Genomic DNA, 21,340 nt, shown 5'->3' with positions numbered 1-21,340 from the left:
ATTGTGTTGCTGGTATAACATCATGCATGCACTTTTTATTCATGTTGTAAAAAATACTACTTTTAGGGATGCTCTATCCTGATGCTGTATACCGGTATGTATCATTCAATATTTTATACCTGTGGTAAAATTATTTTTTAAATACAATTTCAAGTGAGGCTCATTTACCAGTTGAGAAATTGTGAACCTAAATTGTGATCTGAAAATGGCACCAGATGACTATACAACTATATTATGCACTTAGTTAAAAACAAAACTGATTTTTTAAATAAAATAAATCACTAACTTATAAATACAAACGTATAAGCAGTTCTATCACTGTGGAATGTTTTGAGATTTAGATTTATGTACTTGTATAGATATAAACAGATACATGAAACATTGAAAGGCTGCTTCATACACTTAAAAGTCAGAAATTTGAAAATCTAAAATACTGCTATACCTTTGTGTGTATACAAAATCAGTGTCTACCAAGATCCTTTTTATCACTGTTTGGTAGGACATACATTTACGTTTTATGCACAATTTTTGCTGATCACTAAATATATGGAATCTACTGTACATATACATAAATAATATCTCAATTAATGCTTGGCTAAGAAAAGGTGATGTGTAGATCTTCATGATGTACCAATAGAATGCCCAAAACAGAGGATGGCTCAGTCAGCCTGTATCATCAAGTCATACGGGATTTGACAAGAGCATTTTAAATTCTTGAAGCTTTTTACTTTGCATAGCAAACAAAATTTGTAGACTTTCTGTACAATTTATACAAAGTGAACAATTACATAATTCAAGTATTCTTAAACAAAAGAAGTCGCGAAAAAAATGTTCCAATGGTTCTTTTTCCACTGATCATGTTGAGACATTATATGTGAAAAAGCAAGCTTGTAGACAATTCAAAATGACCCTGTTTCAAATGAAGATGTCCACTTGTAAGTTAGTTAGTAATACTGACCTTCACAAAGCAGTGCCAAATATAGAGATCTCATGAACATAGTCCTGCTTTTAAAGTACTGTAGCACTACATTATAATTCACTCTGAAGCATTTCTTTACTTTAGGTTCTTCGTATTAAGCACAAGAACCATTCAGGAGCATTTCCAATATTAAGGTACTTTGTACTAAGCACTAGAACTATTCAGGGGCATTTCTTTATTTTAAGTACTCTGTACTAAGTTCTAGAACCATTCAGGAGCATTTTGTCACTTTCAGTACTTTGTACTAAGCACTAGAACCATTCAGGAGCATTTCTTTACTTAATTACTTCTGCATTAGAAGCATTTAGGAGCATTTCGTTACTTAGGTACTTCTGCACTAGAACCATTCAGGAGCATTTCTTTACTTAGGTACTTCTGCACTAGAAAACAGGCTCTAACACTAGAATCATTCACAAGTATTTCTTGAAATATCCAGGTGCATTTCTTGATTTCAGGTACACTTGCACTAGATAGTCCTAGCACTAGAATTATCACTTTTAAAGTCTCTATGACACTAAATCAGGTCAAGGTGAGCATTACAATCAGGCTTCTGCTTCTGAATGTAGCACTATCCTGTCTCGTATTGCATTGTTCATTTTTGGTGCCTCATGTATAACAGAAGCTGGTGCTGGTAAATAGGTTGGTTGGTGAGGTGCACTGCGATGTGAACCCATATAGTAACCTGCATTTGATCTCTCTGGGGTCTCTGTAGCATACTGAAAAAAAATATAATCGATAAATATCGTAAAGTTCTGGTAATTTTTAGAAATGAAATTTTTCTTTGAATTTTCGACCCAGTTCTTGTTATTAAGAATGAAATTTGAATTAAGTGAGTAAAATGCATGACTTTTATACAATGGTAACAAAAGCTGAAAAAAAAATCCTGCTATATTTCCAACAACTGACATAATTTCAATCACATTTTTAATATTGGTTAGTTACCTAGCAACAGATAGCATATTCAAATCTAATACTTTGCTGAAGTCCTTTGGCATGAAACCATGACTGGTTCTTTTGTTGATTTAACATCACACTGACACAATTATGTCATATATATAGTGATTTTCCAGCCCCTCTGAGAATTATTTCAGGCATGGGTAGACACCTGGGTAGAACTGTCGCCTTTCTGTAAGCAATGTGGATGAGTTCCTGACATGAAAGTATTCTATGTGAAGCAAGGTACTAAAACAACAACCTCAGGATGTGTTTCAAAGTCAGCAATCATAACAATTCAGCCATCAAGCACCCTCTCCCGCCCCCTTTAACTATTTCTAGTAACATTTAGTACTTTACAACACATTTTGTTTCAGTTATTTTTACCTGTATGGCATTAGCCTGGTAAGCACTTTTTGTTGGTGACATAAATGGCGGCTCGTGGCCCCTTGATTCCTGGATCCCTTGTGCCGTTCTCCATGACATATCTTGTAAACCTGTCAAAATAAAGAAATATTATTACATGTGCTTTGATGCAATTCTGACTATGTAAGATTAACTTAACCTTTAGCCTGCTGGTGGCAAAAGATTCTGCCTTTGCGGCCAGTGCAGACCACGACCAGCTTGCACGGTCTGCACTGTTTGCTATTCAGTTTGTAAATTTTCAGTGAACACCCTTTCATATAATAAATGGTACTGCCCAATTTGAATGATGGACCAGTTCATTGTAGAAATTAAGCAGGCTATGGGTTAATGACATGGAACTTGATAGATTATGACTTCAGTTAAAAACACATTGTAACCAGTTTTAATTATGTTTAATCCAAATTTTGAACTTTTCCATGTTTTTTTCTTTTCTTGTAAATGGGAGTTTTATGCAAAACAGTCCTATGAAATATTTCAATTTCATGTCACGATGATCATAGAATTTTGTAGTTTTGACATCAGCAATTATTTTATGGAGACATGCATCTGTGGACATTACATTATAAAATAAACTGAAATTTTATTTAGTTGGATTTGATTTCATCGATTAATGCAACCACAAAATCAAAATAAATTACTCCCCCTACAACTATGATTTCAAAGTATATGAAAATTGCAAATGTCTCCAACTGTAGAAAACCAATTTCTACTGGGATAAAAATTAACGCAGAAACTTTGACCTTTTTAAAGATTTCTAGCAGGACCTGTACTGACAAGATCAATGAATTGGTGGTTAAGCGTAAAGTTTAAAACAAGAGCTGTCACTATTAGTGACAAATGCCCCAGAAGCAACCCTTGGGATTAGATGAACATTTGTTTGGGTTAAGGTTTAGGGTTAGAGCTTGTGACCTTGACCTTGACCTGAGAGACCCGGGTCATAACCATGACACACCTTCTCAATATGGTTAACATTTGCGTCACATTATTTTCAAATCCCCCTATGAATGTTGAGTTACAGCCCGGACAAGAATTTACACAATTTGCACACACACACGGACAGACTGATGGACAGTGGGATCTTATTATGCCCACCTTCGGGGGCATAAAAAGTTAAACATTTTTTTTGAATGCTGAAACCACATAAAGTGCAACAGGACTAATTTTCATGGAATTCATGTTCAATTAATGTATGAAATTAAATTCCAACCAACAAGTAGCATTCCCATTCACTTTAAACTTAGAATTTAAAATTTACTAATTTTTGTTCCAATGAAACTGCCATTTTGGCAAAAACTACAAATTGTAGTCCATGAAATTTTAATGATTTTACAGTTAAACAAAGTATAAAGTCTTACTAGGATTTGGGGCATCTGGAAGTTCATCTTCAGTGGCTTTAGTTGTTATTCTTGTTATTGTTTTTCTAGTTATCTGTGAGCTCGAATCTGGCGGTGGATCTGTTGGATCTTTTCTTGCATCAGTCCAAACAACTTGTGATGTTTTTACACCCGAGAGAGGGTCATCATCGTATCTTACAAGAGACGTGCCTGGGTCGGGCAATCTTGGGTCATCTAGAATTGTACCCGCCGGTACCATAGACATGTCATTAGGGCCTTGTCTTGGACCTTGCGTAGGGTAGTATGGGGTGGATGTGTAGTTAGGGGCTAGATTGTCCCGCAAGCTGTCATCACTTTGGCTGTGTGTTGTCATGGCAAATGCCATTTTGTGTTGACCATTAGGATTGGCTTCAACGTACCATTGTGCTTGACCAGCTTGCTGGTATGGCATACCAGGAGGATACACCCCCGGCATACCAGCTTGGTAGGGACCCATTGGATATCTAGGGTCAAATGGTGCAGCAGGTGGATAGTTGCCTTGGTAACCAGGCTGGTATTGGTGTGCAGTCTCAGGGACCTCTTCGTCTCCGAATATTGGAGCAAAAATCTCCGGTGGCTCTTCCTCTCCGTCAGCATTTACATTACTTGATTTAGAATCTGGAGATTCATCATTTTCATTACTGTCCTTTTTCTTATGTTTTCTATGTGGTTTTGGAGATTTTCTCTCCTTTGAACTCTTCCGCTTCTTTTTCTTTGGTTTTGGTGAAGACTGAGCATCAGGACCAGTCATTTCACCATCAGTTTGTTTATTTAAAGCAGCACTACTACTGAATTCTGATGATTCATTTTGAGTTTCTTTCCCTGATAAACCCTGGCCATCACTATCTGTCTGATTTTCCGACTTTTGTCTCTTTAAGCTCGCTCGTTTTATAGCAGCTTGAAGTTCTGATGCAAAATCCTGAGTTTTAGGTTTAGAGACATTTTCACTATCACCAGACAGTTTCTGTACATGTTCGTAATCATACATATATCCTTCTTTATCTGGATTTACAAACACACCAGAAGAAGTTCGCTTTTTGTCTTTTTCATTATCAGCACCAAAAGTACCCTTTCCCTTTAATAGCCTATCACCGGCCCGATCAACTGGCTCTCGTTCCAAATCATTTATTGTGTTGTATGTATCTTTATCATTACCGTAATTCTGATTTTTGTCGTAATCTGGTTGACCATCTTTACGACCTCTTATCCTAGTGTTTGGGGAATTAGACAACTGGTTTGGATCAAGCCTCTGAAAACTTTTTGTATTATTATCCCTTCGATTTTTATCATTTTGTGAAAGCCCGCCCCTGTTAGCCCCTCTACCATTCCAGTTATCTCTACCAACAGGCTTCAAATTATCCTTCTTTGTATTATTTGTATTTATACTAGTCAAAGACTCCCAAATCTGTGAATCTTCAAGGTTAAAATTACTCCTTGATTCAACATTTTTCCCCTCTGTATTATGCCAAGCTACAAATGCCCCATTTTTTGACCCCACCCCATCAAGCTGAGCTTCAGATCTGGATAAATTTTCTGTACTAGCTTTTGTGACGGTGGTAGTTGGGTACTCGTATGGACTAAGTCCTGGTAATCTCCCATTTTTGTAACACCATCCAAGTAGTATAGCTGCTGCAATTATAACAATTACACCAAGTACAATGCCTATGATAGCTCCAGCCGGGAATTTGTATATGCCAATGTACTCATCGCTACCTTCAGTGTCACCTGAAGTAAAAAATATATTACATTAAAGAAATTTTTATGCACATTCATACATGCCCCTCATATCGTAATTAAATCAACTCTTTAATCTTTAATCCTAAAAGGTAACCTTAACCCTAGAGTTAGGGACCTGGTTCTTGAGAGTGCCGTATGTTCATGTAATATTAACATTTCAAATCCCCTTCATGGACGACAAAGATATGGACCATGAAACTTACTGATACCCTTAAACATATGATCCCAAGCAACACTACGACTCAGAGTCAGGGACCATGATGTGAATAATACTAGCCGTGCCATGAGAAAATCAACATAGTGGCTTTGCGACCAGCATGGATCCAGACCAGCCTGCGCATCCGCGCAGTCTGGTCAGGATCCATGCTGTTCGCTAACAGTTTCTCTAATTTCAATAGGCTTTGACAGCGAACAGCATGGATCCTGACCAGACTACGCTGGTCTGGATCCATGCTGGTCGCAAAGCCACTATGTTGGTTTTCTCATGGCATGGCTCATATGGTAAACATTTACCTGTTTATTAAAAATCTCTTTATGGACAGGACACAGCACTGGAACCTATAAACTTTTCATCACCACAAGTGACCTTGATTTCATTCGACCTTACGAATATTAGTTTTGTTCATGACAGGTTGTGGCAAAGTTTGTAAAAACCTCTTGATGGATGACATAGTTATGGAACAGACACAAACTGGGACAATTATAATCAACATTGACTCACATGTGCTACCTTGACCTTGGGAGCCTTTGGCATGGATATTGTACAAGTCAGGTCATGGTAATATGGTTTATCTTTATGCCAAGCTGATGAAATTGACTATTTGTTCCAATAAAATTATGCATTTAAGAAAATGGTAAAAATATAGCATACAGTGGTAGTATTGAAAAAAAAATACCTACAATAAAACTACATCATTCCAACTAACACTAAAACTTACAATAAAGCTAAAACTACTGTACACCATTCTGCCTTCAAGTTAGCTAAACCTGCACCATTCCAACTATCTGTAAAGCTAAACCTGCACCATTACAACTATCTGTAAAGCTAAAACTGCACCATTCCTACTATCTGTAAAGCTAAAACTATACCATTCCAACTTACAGTAAAGCTGAAACTACACCCTTCCATTCCAACTTACTGTAAAGCTGAAACTACACCATTCCAACTTACAATAATGCTGAAATTACACCATTCCAACTTACAGTAAAGCTAAAACTACACCATTCCAATTTACAGTAAAGCTGAAACTACACCATTCCAACTTACAGTAAAGCTGAAACTACACCATTCCAACTTACAGTAACACTGGAACTACACCTTTCCATTTCAACTTACTGTAAAGCTGAAACTACACCATTCCAACTTATATTAAAGCTGAAATTACACCATTTCAACTTACCGTAAAGCTATAACTACACCATTCAAACTTACATTAAAGCTTAAACTACACCATTCCAACTTACAGTAAAGCTGAAACTACACCATTCAAACTTACAGTAAAGCTGAAACTACACCATTCCAACTTACAGTAAAGCTAAAACTACACCATTCCAACTTACATTAAAGCTAAGACTACACCATTCCAATTTACAGTAAAGCTGAAACTACACCATTCCAACTTACAGTAAAGCTGAAACTACACCATTACAACTTACAGTAACACTGGAACTACACCTTTCCATTCCAACTTACTGTAAAGCTGAAACGACACAATTCCGACGTATATTAAAGCTAAAATTACACCATTCCAACACACCGTAAAGCTAAACTTACACCATTCCAACTTACAGTAAAGCTTAAACAACACCATTCCAATTTACAGTAAAGCTGAAACTAAACCGTTCCAACTTACAGTAAAGCTCAGACTACACCATTCCTACTTACAGTAAAGCTAACACTACACCATTCCAACTTACTGTTAAGTTGAAACTACACTATACCAACTTACTGTAAAGCTGAAACTACACCATTCTAACTTACATTAAAGCTGAAACTACACTATTCCAACTTACAGTAAAGCTGAAACTACACCATTCCAACTTACATTAAAGCTAACACTACACCATTCCAACTTACAGTAAAGCTAAAACGTACACCATTCCAACTTACTGTTAAGCTGAAACTACACTATACCAACTTACTGTAAAGCTGAAACTACACCATTCTAACTTACATTAAAGCTGAAACTACACTATTCCAACTTACAGTAAAGCTGGAACTACACCCTTCCATTCCAATTTACTGTAAAGCTAAAACTTCACCATTCCAACATACTGTTAAGCTGAAACTACACCATTTCAACTTACATTAAAGCTAAAACTACACCATTCCAACTTACAGTAAAGCTGAAACTAAACCATTCCAACTTACCGTAAACTTAAAACTTCACCATTCCAACTTACATTAAAGCTAAAACTACACCATTCGAACTAACAGTAAAGCTAAAACTACACCATTCCAACTTACTGTTAAGCTGAAACTACACGTTCCAACTAACAGTAAAACTGAAACTACACCATTCCAGGCTACAGTAAAGCTAAAACTACACCATTCCAACTTACAGTAAAGCTGAAACTAAACCATTCCAACATACAGTAAAGCTGAAACTAAACCATTCCAACTTACTATAAAGCTAAAAAATACCCCATTCCAACTTACAGCAAAGCTAAAACTACACCATTCAAACTTACATTAAAGCTGAAACTTCACCATTCTAACTTACTGTAATTTAGTTAACACTACACCATTCCAAATTACAGTAAAGTTAAACCTACACCATTCCAACATACTGTAAAGCTGAAACTTCACCATTCCAACTTACTGTAAAGTTGAAACTACACCATTCCAACTTACAACAAAGCTGAAACTACACCATTCCAACTTAGAGTAAAGCTGAATCTACGTCATTCCAACTTATATTAAAGCTAAAACTACACCATTCCAACTTACAGTAAAGCTAAAACTACACCATTCCAACTTACTGTTAAGCTGAAACTACACCATTCCAACTTACAGTAAAGCTAGAACTACACCCTTCCATTCCAACTTACAGTAAAGCTTAAACAACACCATTCCAACTTACAGTAAAGCTGAAACTAAACCGTTCCAACTTACAGTAAAGCTCAGACTACACCATTCCTACTTACAGTAAAGCTAACACTACACCATTCCAACTTACTGTTAAGTTGAAACTACACTATACCAACTTACTGTAAAGCTGAAACTACACCATTCTAACTTACATTAAAGCTGAAACTACACTATTCCAACTTACAGTAAAGCTGAAACTACACCATTCCAACTTACATTAAAGCTAACACTACACCATTCCAACTTACAGTAAAGCTAAAACGTACACCATTCCAACTTACTGTTAAGCTGAAACTACACTATACCAACTTACTGTAAAGCTGAAACTACACCATTCTAACTTACATTAAAGCTGAAACTACACTATTCCAACTTACAGTAAAGCTGGAACTACACCCTTCCATTCCAATTTACTGTAAAGCTAAAACTTCACCATTCCAACATACTGTTAAGCTGAAACTACACCATTTCAACTTACATTAAAGCTAAAACTACACCATTCCAACTTACAGTAAAGCTGAAACTAAACCATTCCAACTTACCGTAAACTTAAAACTTCACCATTCCAACTTACATTAAAGCTAAAACTACACCATTCGAACTAACAGTAAAGCTAAAACTACACCATTCCAACTTACTGTTAAGCTGAAACTACACGTTCCAACTAACAGTAAAACTGAAACTACACCATTCCAGGCTACAGTAAAGCTAAAACTACACCATTCCAACTTACAGTAAAGCTGAAACTAAACCATTCCAACATACAGTAAAGCTGAAACTAAACCATTCCAACTTACTATAAAGCTAAAAAATACCCCATTCCAACTTACAGCAAAGCTAAAACTACACCATTCAAACTTACATTAAAGCTGAAACTTCACCATTCTAACTTACTGTAATTTAGTTAACACTACACCATTCCAAATTACAGTAAAGTTAAACCTACACCATTCCAACTTACTGTAAAGCTGAAACTTCACCATTCCAACTTACTGTAAAGTTGAAACTACACCATTCCAACTTACAACAAAGCTGAAACTACACCATTCCAACTTAGAGTAAAGCTGAATCTACGTCATTCCAACTTATATTAAAGCTAAAACTACACCATTCCAACTTACAGTAAAGCTAAAACTACACCATTCCAACTTACTGTTAAGCTGAAACTACACCATTCCAACTTACAGTAAAGCTAGAACTACACCCTTCCATTCCAACTTACTGTAAAGCTAAACCTTCACCATTCCAACTTACAGTAAAGCTGAAACTACACCATTCCAACTTACTGTAAAGCTAAACCTTCACTATTCCAACCTACAGTAAAGCTGAAACTACACCATTCCTACTTACATTAAAGCTAAACTTACACCATTCCAACTTACAGTAAAGCTGGAACTACACCATTCCATTCCAACTTACTGTAAAGCTAAAACTTCACCATTCTAACTTACAGTAAAGCTGAAACTACACCATTCCAACTTATAGTAAAGCTGAAACTACACCATTCCAACTTAGAGTAAAGCTAAACTACACCATTCCAACTTACAGTAAAGCTGAAACTACACCATTCAATCTTATAGTAAAGCTAAACTACACCATTCCAACTTATAGTAAAGCTAAACTACACCATTCCAACTTACAGTAAAGCTGGAACTACACCCTTCCATTCAAACTTACTGTAACTTCACCATTCCAACTTATAGTAAAGCTGAAACTACACCATTCCAACTTATAGTAAAGCTGAATCTACACCATTCCAACTTAGAGTAAAGCTAAACTACACCATTCCAACTTACGGTAAAGTTGGATCTTGAGCTGGAAATCACTTCCAAAGAAATACTGGTTCTGAGTCCTGGTCAACATGAGTGATATTGCCCTATCTTTTGAATAGAACTGAGCAGTAGATGTTGTTGAACCACATCCCAGCACCCTCTAAAATTTGAAACCAAAAAAAGCATTTTGTATGCACTAACATACAGTTCAATGTCTGTTCACAATACTTCTAAAAAGCAGAAAACCCCCAAAAGACAACTTCCTTCCATCCAGAGCTGTTTCTTTGAATTATACATAAAGACATAAATATCTTTTCATACTAGGGTGGACTACACAAAGAAATGCAAAAACCTTTGAAAACAACCTGGCTCAATGGCACAAAAATGTTTCATTTTGGCTATGGTTTTTAACAAACTAACAAAATTCATTTATTTCAAAAATTTATATCCATGGGGCTATTGTGTGAAGTTCAGTTTCAGATAAGATTTTAAAAGTGCACTTGTGCACTCTTCATTAATAAATATTGGCCCAGCAGCCAATGGTTTCAGTCATCAGGACAGGTATCCTTGATTAAGTTCACACTAGGAGCATTTCTGCAACCTAAATAATATTCTGAAAGAAAAACTAGATATTCTACCAACAAACATTCTGACTGAGTTTAAAGGAAAATAGGCAGATCATAACCAATTTTTCCAAAGAATTAACCAAGTGACCTAGTTTTTCACCCAAGCAACCCAGATACAATTTTTTAATGTATCCTAGATTTTAAACAGACAAACATTCTGACCAAGTCTCATGAAGATCAGGTAGAAAATGTGGCATTTTCGGTGTTAACAATTGACCTAATGACCAAGTTTTTGACCTTGACAATCCAGTTTCAAATCTGACATTAATTCATTAAGACAAACACTCTGACAAACTTTTATGAAGATGAAGTAGGTGTTAACATGGTTTTTCTATGATTTAATCTAGTGACCTAGTTTTTGATATCAGGTATTCCAATTCTAAACCTGACCTAGAATTTTATAGTGGCAAACATTCTGACAAAGATTTATGATAATCAAGCAGAAAATGTGGCGACTATCGTGCTTAAATCTGAACTAGACTTCACAGAAACAAACATTTTGACAAAGTTTTAGGATGATGAGGTAGAAAATGTTGCCTGAAGTGTTCACACAGTTTTTCTGTAAGTTGACTAAGTGATCTAGTTTTTTATCTCATATAACCAAATTTGAAATTTGACTGGCCTTCAAAGTGACAAACATTTTCACAGTTTCATGAATATGATGTAGAAAATGTGACCTGTGGAGTTTTAACAAGATTTTCCTGTTAACTGACCTAATGACACGGTTTTTTGAACCCAGTAATCAACTCCTGCGAGGCTTTATTGAGGACAACATTCTAACCAGATTTCATTAAGATTGGGCTAAAATTGTAACCTTTAGAGTGTTAACAGTCAAACTGCTTATGATGCATAAGGATGGCACATGACAGACAACAACGGACACAGTGCAAGCGCAACAGATCACCTTGAGCACTGTGCGCTCAGGTGAGCTACGATTTGATTAAATTTTTTTAACAGAAAGACTTGTAAAATAATTATAAAAAAATTCTTCATTCAAATTTTATGCAAGGATTACATTTCAACATCTTATATATGCATTTGTTGCTGTGAGGTCACTGACTTTGACCTTTGACTTAAAAACCCTCAAAACAATACGGGCAATCATCCTATGAGATTTTGAAAGCTGTGTTTTCCAACAGACAGAACAACATAGCAAAACAATACCATACTTTTCCTAATTAGAAAAAGTTAATATAGGTCGTATTAAACACCAGCACAATGGTAGTGCTATAATTATTTTTGCAACCAAGACATGAACACCAGTACCTTATTAAGTATTTGACGTATGCTTTCCTTTGGAATATCTGAGTACAAACTCTGAACTGAACAGTTAACAACAGCTTCTTACCAGATAACTGCCACCAGTACTCCTTCCATCAAAAAGACGCAGCTGCAAGCCACAATCACGAAATGAGGCTGCTTCTACAACGATTTCAAACTTGTAGTTAGAACTTGCTTGACTGGATTCGAAGTACACTGCACAACTGGTTGGAGGGTTTGACACACCAACAGTTCCTCGAGGTTTTACACGGAACTCTTCCCGATCCCCAGCAGAAAACGTCTTGCCACATGCAGTGGGCGAATCCATGAAAACTGTAAAAGCATAAGTTAATACCAATCCTCTGTACTGTCACTGAAGAAAATTTGAAGCTTATTCGGATAAATTACTAAAGTCTATGCTGCTGGTTATGGAAAACCAGTATTGGTAAATTATGACATTTAGTTATATCCCATGTGGGGTTCAAACAACAGTTTCCCAATCAAGCTGCGATAACATTATGCACTACATCACTACTACTTTAGGTATAATATATACTGTGAAATTTTTGATATTCAAGGGGAACTAATTTTCATGGATGTCGTGATTGACTCAAACCACAAAACCAAATCCCAATGAACATGTAATATGCCTTTCATTTTATATTCAAAATAAAATTAAATTTGAAATCCTCGAATTCTTATTTCCATGAAAAAGCCATTTTGGTCAAAACAATGAAAATTCTTGCCCGCAAATTTAGATGATTGCGCAGGAACAGTAATTAATTAATATCATTCAATGATATCATAGTAATAATAGAATTTCTGCATGTAAACCTATCATTTAGAAATAATATGAAGATATAAATAAAGCAAAATAATAGCAGACTTTGTTTGACTAAGTCTGTTAATGAGAGGTTATGGAAAATGCAACATCCTCATGCTTCCTAACACCTGCTTAAGCTGAATCAAAATTTTAGATATTGAATTTACTGCATGATTCCAAAGGACTGGAAATATAACAAGACTGTGTCCACAAACACAATACATTAAAAATCAAAGAGTATTTTTTGTACACAATTCAAAGATCTGTAAAATACATAAGCTCTGAAACTAGCTCATAAGCAGAACATAGTAATAATTTCTCTAAATCCTAGGTGAACCAAATGAAATCTCAATTATTAATGAAAATGCTTTTTTGCATTTTCTTTGACTAACGTCTAGGCATATCACAACTAGAATGATATGAGATTTCACAGAAAACAAGAGCTGTCCGTAAGACAGCCAAGCTCGACTATTCGAAATATTGTCACAGAAGCAGGAAATTATTACCCAAAATGTTAAATATCGAAAGAGTTTTAAGTTCGAAACGGGACATAATTTGACCAAAATGCATATCAGAGTTATGGGACTTGATGCTATCAACTCGTTTAATAACCCCGAAGAAACATGTTAAGTTTCAATTCCATATCTGCATTAGTTTTGGAGATAGTAACTTGCATGCAAAACTTTAACCAGAATTTTCTAAGTCCAAAAGGGGGCATAATTTGCTCAAAATTCATGTTAAGAGTTATGGAACTTGACCCAGTGAGGTTGGTAACTGACCTAGAAAAAGAATAAATAAGTTTCAAAGCTATATGCCTTTTGGTAATAGCTGTATGTACTTGCACGCAAAACTTTAACCAAGATTTTCTAAGTCCAAAAGGGGGCATAATTTGCCCAAAATACATGTCAGAGTTATGGGACTTGATTCTATCAACTAGTTTTATAACCCCGAAGGCACATGTGAAGTTTCAATTTAATATCTGCATTAGTTTTGGAGATAGTAACTTGCATGTAAAACTTTAACCAAGATTTTCTAAGTCCAAAAGGGGGCATAATTTGCTCAAAATACATGTCAGAGTTATGGGACTTGACCCAGTGAGGTAGGTAATTGATCTAGAAAAAGAAGAAATAAGTTTCAAATCAATATGCCTTTTAGTAATAGCTGTATGTACTTGCACGCAAAACTTTAACCAGGATTTTCTAAGTCCAAAAGGGGGCATAATTTGCTAAAATTACATGTCAGAGTTATGGGACTTGACCCAATGAGGTAGGTAATTGATCTAGAAAAAGAAAAAATAAGTTTCAAATCAATATGCCTTTTAGTAATAGCTGTATGTACTTGCACGCAAAACTTTCACCAGAATTTTCTAAGTCCAAAAGGGGGCATAATTTGGCCAAAATACATGTCAGAGTTATGGGACTTGACCCAGTGAGGTAGGTAATTGATCTAGAAAAAGAAAAAATAAGTTTCAAATCTATATGCCTTTTAGTAATAGCTGTATGTACTTGCACGCAAAACTTTAACCAAAATTTTCTAAGTACAAAAGGGGGCATAATTTGGCCAAAATGAAGGTCAGAGTTATGGGACTTGGTGCTATCAACTAGTTTTATAACCCCGAAGACACATGTCAAGTTTCAATTCAATATCTGCATTAGTTTTGGAGATAGTAACTTGCATATAAAACTTTAACCAGAATTTTCTAAGTCCAAAAGGGGGCATAATTTGCTCAAAATACATGTTAGAGTTATGGAACTTGACCCAGTGAGGTTGGTAATTGACCTAGAAAAAGAATTAATAAGTTTCAAAGCTATATGCCTTTAAATGATAGCTGTATGTACTTGCATGCAAAAACTTAACCAAGGTGTGACGCCGACGCCGACGCCAGGGTGAGTAGAATAGCTAGACTATTCTTCGAATAGTCGAGCTAAAAATGCCAGTTATGATATTGTTCTTTACTGTTTCATTATTGTTTATAAATGCAAGTTACAACCTCAACTCATTTCTTAGATAAACAGGTTACAGAAAGCATGGACTTGTTCAGGCATTGGTGTGTACCTGGGCAGAAGCTTATGTAACTCTGAAGGCCTTACTTGCATGAAGAACTCTACACCACAAACCCACAGCAGCAAGAGGCAAGTGATTCAGTGTTAACTACCTTAACTATTCAGCCACAGAAGCCCCTTAGTATATTCATGTTAAAGCCCAAACTTGAAAAGGGCTAAAATTACCAAAACAAACTATGCTGATCAGTTGGAAGTCCCAGCCTGTTTTCATATGTGACTTTATCAAAGTAATCCAAAGCAAAAAGCATAATCTAAATACTTACTGTCTCTTGTGGAAGTCTGTACACCTTGTATTAATACATTTAACAGCAACGTCAACACAAAATTCCCCATCACAGCCATTCTACTTCTGGAAATATTAAAGATACAAAGTGATGCAGAATTTTCAAAAAAGTAAATCTTACTTTTTTCTATGTTACTCATTTTTGAACTCTCAGAAATAAATAATGCGTTGTTCCATGTAAAAAACCTGTAATAGCAAACATTATACATTTATTTCATAATTAATAGTTTAAAATATTGAAAAATCACTGATTTTCTTATGGTCATACACAAACTAGAAACTAGTATACTGTAATTCAGTTATCTAAGGCAAATCAAATTCTACCCTGTTTTACAAGTAAATGTTATTTGTGTTGTCATGGTAATCGAAATTCCAAAGTGCTCATGCATCATGAGTGTACGAGAATATAGAGGTGTAAAGATAAAAGGCCTGTGATGAAACAAAAAATATATGGTTAAGTTATTTTTCAGTAAAGTAATTTTAAGTTGTTTCTAACCATTCAAATGTATGATGTTTTGTTAGTGATAGCATAATTTGTTGCATAAATGACATGAAAAATATACACCATGCACAACAATGTGATATTGCTTTTATGAGATATATGGAGGAGACATTTCAGATATACTGTCTTTTAGTAAGACGGGGCCACACAGAACACAAGCCTTAACTGTTGTTAGTAATGTGCATTCCCTGCTAAGGTAACTTGGCAGATTCATTCAGAAGCCTTATCACCAGGTTATCAATGGTGTGAATTTCAAATGGGTCAAAACTTTACCAGCACACAAGTTTATAGGATAATGCTACAGTACACCATGTATAATATATAGAAGGCTGGTGCTTAGTGTGTCATGTTGATTGCCAAATGCTTAAAATTCCAAATACTGGTCAAATGACAACTGTATGTAAATAATAAATGCTATAACTAATTGTAAAATGCAAAATATGAAACAATAAATGCCATTTAGTGGAATTTGAAATACAAATGATAGAATTTTGTACAAAGCCATCCCTGATTGCATTAATTTGCATCACAAAGTGAGACAACAGCCATTTGCAGGTCTAGGAAAGTGGAGTATTTACAGATTATCTGTAAATTTACAGATAATCTATAAATTTACAGATTTGTTCAATCTGTAAATTTACAGATCAAGTGTTTGAAAACTGATGAAATAACATTTATCCTCAAAACCGCAGCTTGGAATTAATTGGTTTATTTACAGCATGCATAAATTAAGGTCATTTGTGGGTTTCAGCCATTTTTGTTGACTTTGATTTTTTGGCATTTTCAGAAAAATCAAAGTCAACAGAAATGACTGAAAGTTACAACTGACCTTTATTTATACATACCATAAGTAAATCAATTAATTTCAAGCTGCGATTTTGTGTCTAAATATAATTTTAGCAGTTTTCAAACACTTGATCTGTAAATTTACAGATTGAACAAATCTGTAAATTTATAGATTATCTGTAAATTTACAGATAATCTGTAAATACTCCACTTTCCTAGACCTGATTTGTTTGTCATCGGTGAATTTTCATTGCGGGCACATAAAAAACTGGCTAAAAATTATTCAAAAACTAAGGCCAGTGTGTCACCGTGTGTCTTGCTCAGTTGGCAAAGCATTATAAAGCAGCTAGCCATCTTCAGGAATGAGATTCTTTTCAGGTACAGAGATATAAACTTATACTGAAATGATCAGCCTGTGGTTCATACGTTCGTAGAAGCCAGCGTACGTTAACCTGTTTATCCCCTAAAATCAAGTAAAAACTATGTTGTCATTTTGTTGATCCACTTTTATCAGATTATGACAAAATTTATCTCTCATCAAATTACCTGTATCTATTTGTATTTACTGAAAGTCTCAGTCAGTTTTCAATCATCATGTGTGGCATTCGTAAAACATCATTTTTAACATTTGTCCAAAAACAATACCATTTTGTCGGCAGCCATCTTTGATGTCATTATCAAGGTATTTCCTACTACTTTTGACCTACTTTACCTGTCGTTCAAGTTGTTGTTTATTTGTCACCTGGATAGGCGCTTCTAGTCCATAAATTGAAGCGACATGTAAGGGAGGTAGGATTTGAATTATTTTCGCATCAAGGGAAGTAACTTTGACGATTTTAAGTTGTGATCCTATACGCACTTTTTTAACCTTTGTAGAAAACTGTTTTGTTTTTTTCAGAGTTCAAACTTATTTCCCCCGTTCAGTTATTTTTGTAATACATTAAATTAGTTTACTTGAAAGTGATGCTTAATAAAGGAGGCAAATATTTCTTCCTGTTTGGCGGGGTGGGTTGGTTGGGGAGTGGAGGAGAACCCCAGGACAAAATAAGTCACGCACTTCTACACTTCACTCAAATTTAAGGGAACGGGACCTCTGTCCACCCCAGAAAGAATATAGGCCTATGTATGAAGTTTCATTGACATCCATTTAAAACTGTTTGCTCCACAACCTTTTTACAATGGATCGTATGACTGTATGCCAAGCCGCAGGTGTGAATCCTATATAACTCTCTCGACTGAGAAAATATCATCCAACTTTAACGTTTTCGTCATCAGCCCGATCCTCCGATACCTGTCGTCCATTTCCTGCCGATTCTTCTGTGTTCCACAGAGATATACTTCTATTAATCTTCCTATCTTCGGCACACCTATAAACTTGGCTACTTGGGCTTAGCTGGCCAGTGATCACACGGGACATCCAGTCCAAAAATGACATCCGTTGCTGGATTTTGGATGACTCCAACACGATTAAGCTCAGCCTTTGCCTTGAACGGCTTATAGCTCAATTTCTTTCCTTGGTTGGATACTGGGCTACTCATGAATCAACGCTATTTCCGGATATTCTTGGTCATTTTAAGGCTTGTCCTATTAGCGGTTGCCATATATGAGCCGCGCCATAAGAAAACCAACATACAGTGCTTTAGGGTATAGCGGATAGCTAACTAATTTTTCCTGCATTCCAATTCAAAGAAATGACAATAATAGGTTTTTTAGTATATCAGACAGAAAACATCTATTATTCTTAAAACAGTCTGCTTTTCATAGAAATTCATGTGTTTTTTCTCTCCACGCCATTGTTTACATATGAGCTGATTTAGGGTGTACAGGATAGCTTTGGTCATTTTTTTACATTATTAGTTTAAAATCCACATCTTAACAAACTTTCCAAGACTTTTTTACTATAAATCAGAATAACAATGTATTCTCTTTTCAAAAACATTCAGCTTTTTAAATTTCTATCAAATACTTTTCATTCACTGACGTTTTTTACATATGCACTGATTTAGTCTATAGGGGATAGCTTTATTTTACATTTGATGACATATGAAAAATAACACAATGAGCAAATATTTAAAATGTATGTCAGAATGTCTGTTTGCATGCCAGTAAAAGAATGATATGAAAATTTATACAATAATTCAAGCCTAAATGTAAAATTTATCAACCTATCCTCTATACCCTAAAATCCGCTATACCCTAAAGCACTGTAGAGCATTTGCGACAAGCATGGATCCAGACCAGCCTGCGCATCCGCGCAGTCTGGTCAGGAGCCATGCCGTTCGCTTTCAAAGCCTATTGCAATCAGAGAAACCATTAGCGAACAGCATGGGTCCTGACCAGACTGCGCGGATGCGCAGGCTGGTCTGGGTCCATGCTGGTCGCAATTGCACTATGTTGGTTTTCTCATGGCGCGGCTCATATCATGATTTTTTCCCGAAAAAATAATGTTTACCAGGAACGCAGCCATGCCACGTTGTTCACAAAGTCTTATTTCTAAATGGCCGCGCAATCCACAAATTCTAACCCCCATTCACAAACTTATTCTTTGGATTCCTCGATCGGACCGAGATTTTGCAACGGTACAATGTAATCCTATGCAGCCAAACAAAATATTCGCCAGGCTGCATTTTGTCTGAAACACTGTTCGTGGTGCCTTGGCAAGGCATAAAAACAGTCTTTCTGAAAATTGAATCTTAACCGCACAAAGGCTCTCTCTTTTACTACATACTGCGCTTTTAGCGCTCGGCAGGTTTCGTCATTCTGACGTTTTCATAGACAACATCTTCTTTAAAAACTCATTTGGTCTTTTCCCAGATCTAACTAAGAATGTTTTTTTTTCCAAATCATAAGTAATTTGTCATAATATACAATAATGATGCTCTTAACTGTAATGTATAGATTTATTTCCTGTTGTCTCACCTTATGATCGAAGTCACTACCTCACAGTACTGAGTGTCTCAAACTCTTTTATATATTTATATACGACATTCATGGTTAAGCATAAGAAATCTTTGATATTGTTCCGAGTACTTGAATTTTCTAGGCGTTTCTCAAGCCCAATTACTGCATGCATTTTGTCTCTCTCTTGTTTCACGTAGCACTATTCATATTGGTGAAAATGCCCTCTGGTGGAGACATCGTTGAAATTATTCGTTGGTGACTTATGGTCACTTAAAGGGTTTTCCCCCAATATACTTACCATATACTATCACTAAGCATTTATAGGAAACGTCAGTACCGCCTTATTTACGCATACGCATTTTACACCTGAACGAGTTTTCACGGAGTTACAGCCCTTTGATCTTTACAAAATCGCTGATCAATTCGTATACCGGTTTAATCAAATTTTGGTCAAGAAACGGATTTGTTTGAAATTTTAAAATCTGATCTATTTGTGTTCACGTAGCGCTTAATAGAAGTTAGATTTTGATTAATTTGTTTTCCCTGTCCTGGCTGCCCAACCAAGAAAGAGTTCTTTTAGCGTAAGTATAAATGTGATAAACATACTTTGCATATGGAATGATATGAATGTTGAACATTTTGTATTATACTTGTTAAAGATGTGCATTAACAACTATTTAGTTAGCTGAAACTCACTGGAAATGCAAATTTGATCATTTCTTATATCTCCCTTTACATTTCTTATATTATAGTTGGGAAACCAAGACGGATTGGAAATAAATGAATTCAGAAGGTGGACACAGTTTTAAAACTTGCTTTTTGATTCAGAATGTCACAAGTGAAATATCCCAATATCGATCAAATGCAAATGTAAAACTAGAGATTATAATGAAAAAAGAAAATACCCGGCTTTGTAAAGGATTTGATATTAAAGGGGAATAATTACATTAATAAAACGTACATCTTTCACTACATAATGGGTCTTTTTGTTCCTTATAATATATCACTCTCTAACAGAATACACAAAGTGGGAAAAATGTCATAAAATGTCGCTTAAATGTGATTGTCCACCTTTAATGTGTAGCTGGACATATTGGATGATTTTTAGAGTTACTGCCTTTCGATTTTGTATTACATTGTCAACACATCCTCCTCTAAACTGCTGGTTGGATTTTGATAAAACTTTGTAGCATTGACTAGTATCAAGTGTAGGTGCACATAATTATCATAACAACAAACAGACATCGACATTTGCATGGTCCAATTCATGTTCACAACAAAGCATCTGCTTTGCATTGCATAAGTATTTATATCTGTTTATAGTTTATTACATTATGGTTGATATTAGGTACATAGATATCCACGGTATGCAGTCCAGTTTTGAAAATATGTATCCAAAGCCATATATGTTATCCATTTTAAATAAAGCCGTTACTTAATTACCTACATAAAAATTATTTGAAACGTGACAAAGTATGTAGAACCGTTAATAAAGGAATGGCATAAAATTTTCCTGTCAAAATATTGTCTAACTACATTATAAGAGACCTTCAAAAGAAGACCTTTCATGAAATCTGGTCAAAGTTGATATCATTTTTCCCAGTTTGCTAAATCCTCAAAAAGCCTGAACCTAAAAGACGACAATTGTTTATTATCAAGGTCAGTTGAAAAATTTTTTTTTACTCAAATTCAAACTTTTTCAGCTGTTGGTCATTTTATCTGTGTTTTGGTCTTACAATTGTGTATTATGTTACATTGTTATCGTTTGACATCACAACTGGAAGT

The 21,340-nt window shown here is 35.4% G+C and overlaps 1 protein-coding gene across 1 annotated transcript; it reads right to left on the bottom strand.

Moving 5' to 3' along the window:
• Positions 1–687: 687 nt before the first annotated feature.
• LOC123529221 (uncharacterized) lies at positions 688–17,376 on the bottom strand. The gene is made up of 7 exons (XM_053522222.1): positions 17,201–17,376; positions 15,347–15,432; positions 12,286–12,530; positions 10,336–10,471; positions 3,694–5,436; positions 2,300–2,409; positions 688–1,695 (listed from the first exon to the last, which is right to left on the bottom strand). Exons 2-7 carry the CDS (start codon positions 15,423–15,425, stop codon positions 1,522–1,524), a joined length of 2,487 nt encoding a protein of 828 aa, XP_053378197.1. The 5' UTR covers positions 15,426–15,432; positions 17,201–17,376; the 3' UTR covers positions 688–1,521.
• Positions 17,377–21,340: the final 3,964 nt, after the last annotated feature.

Source organism: Mercenaria mercenaria, chromosome 13 (genome assembly GCF_021730395.1).
Source record: "Mercenaria mercenaria strain notata chromosome 13, MADL_Memer_1, whole genome shotgun sequence".
Lineage (NCBI taxonomy): Eukaryota > Metazoa > Mollusca > Bivalvia > Venerida > Veneridae > Mercenaria > Mercenaria mercenaria.
The sequence above is the reverse complement of the archived record's forward strand: the minus strand, read 5'-3'. Positions and strand labels throughout refer to the sequence as shown.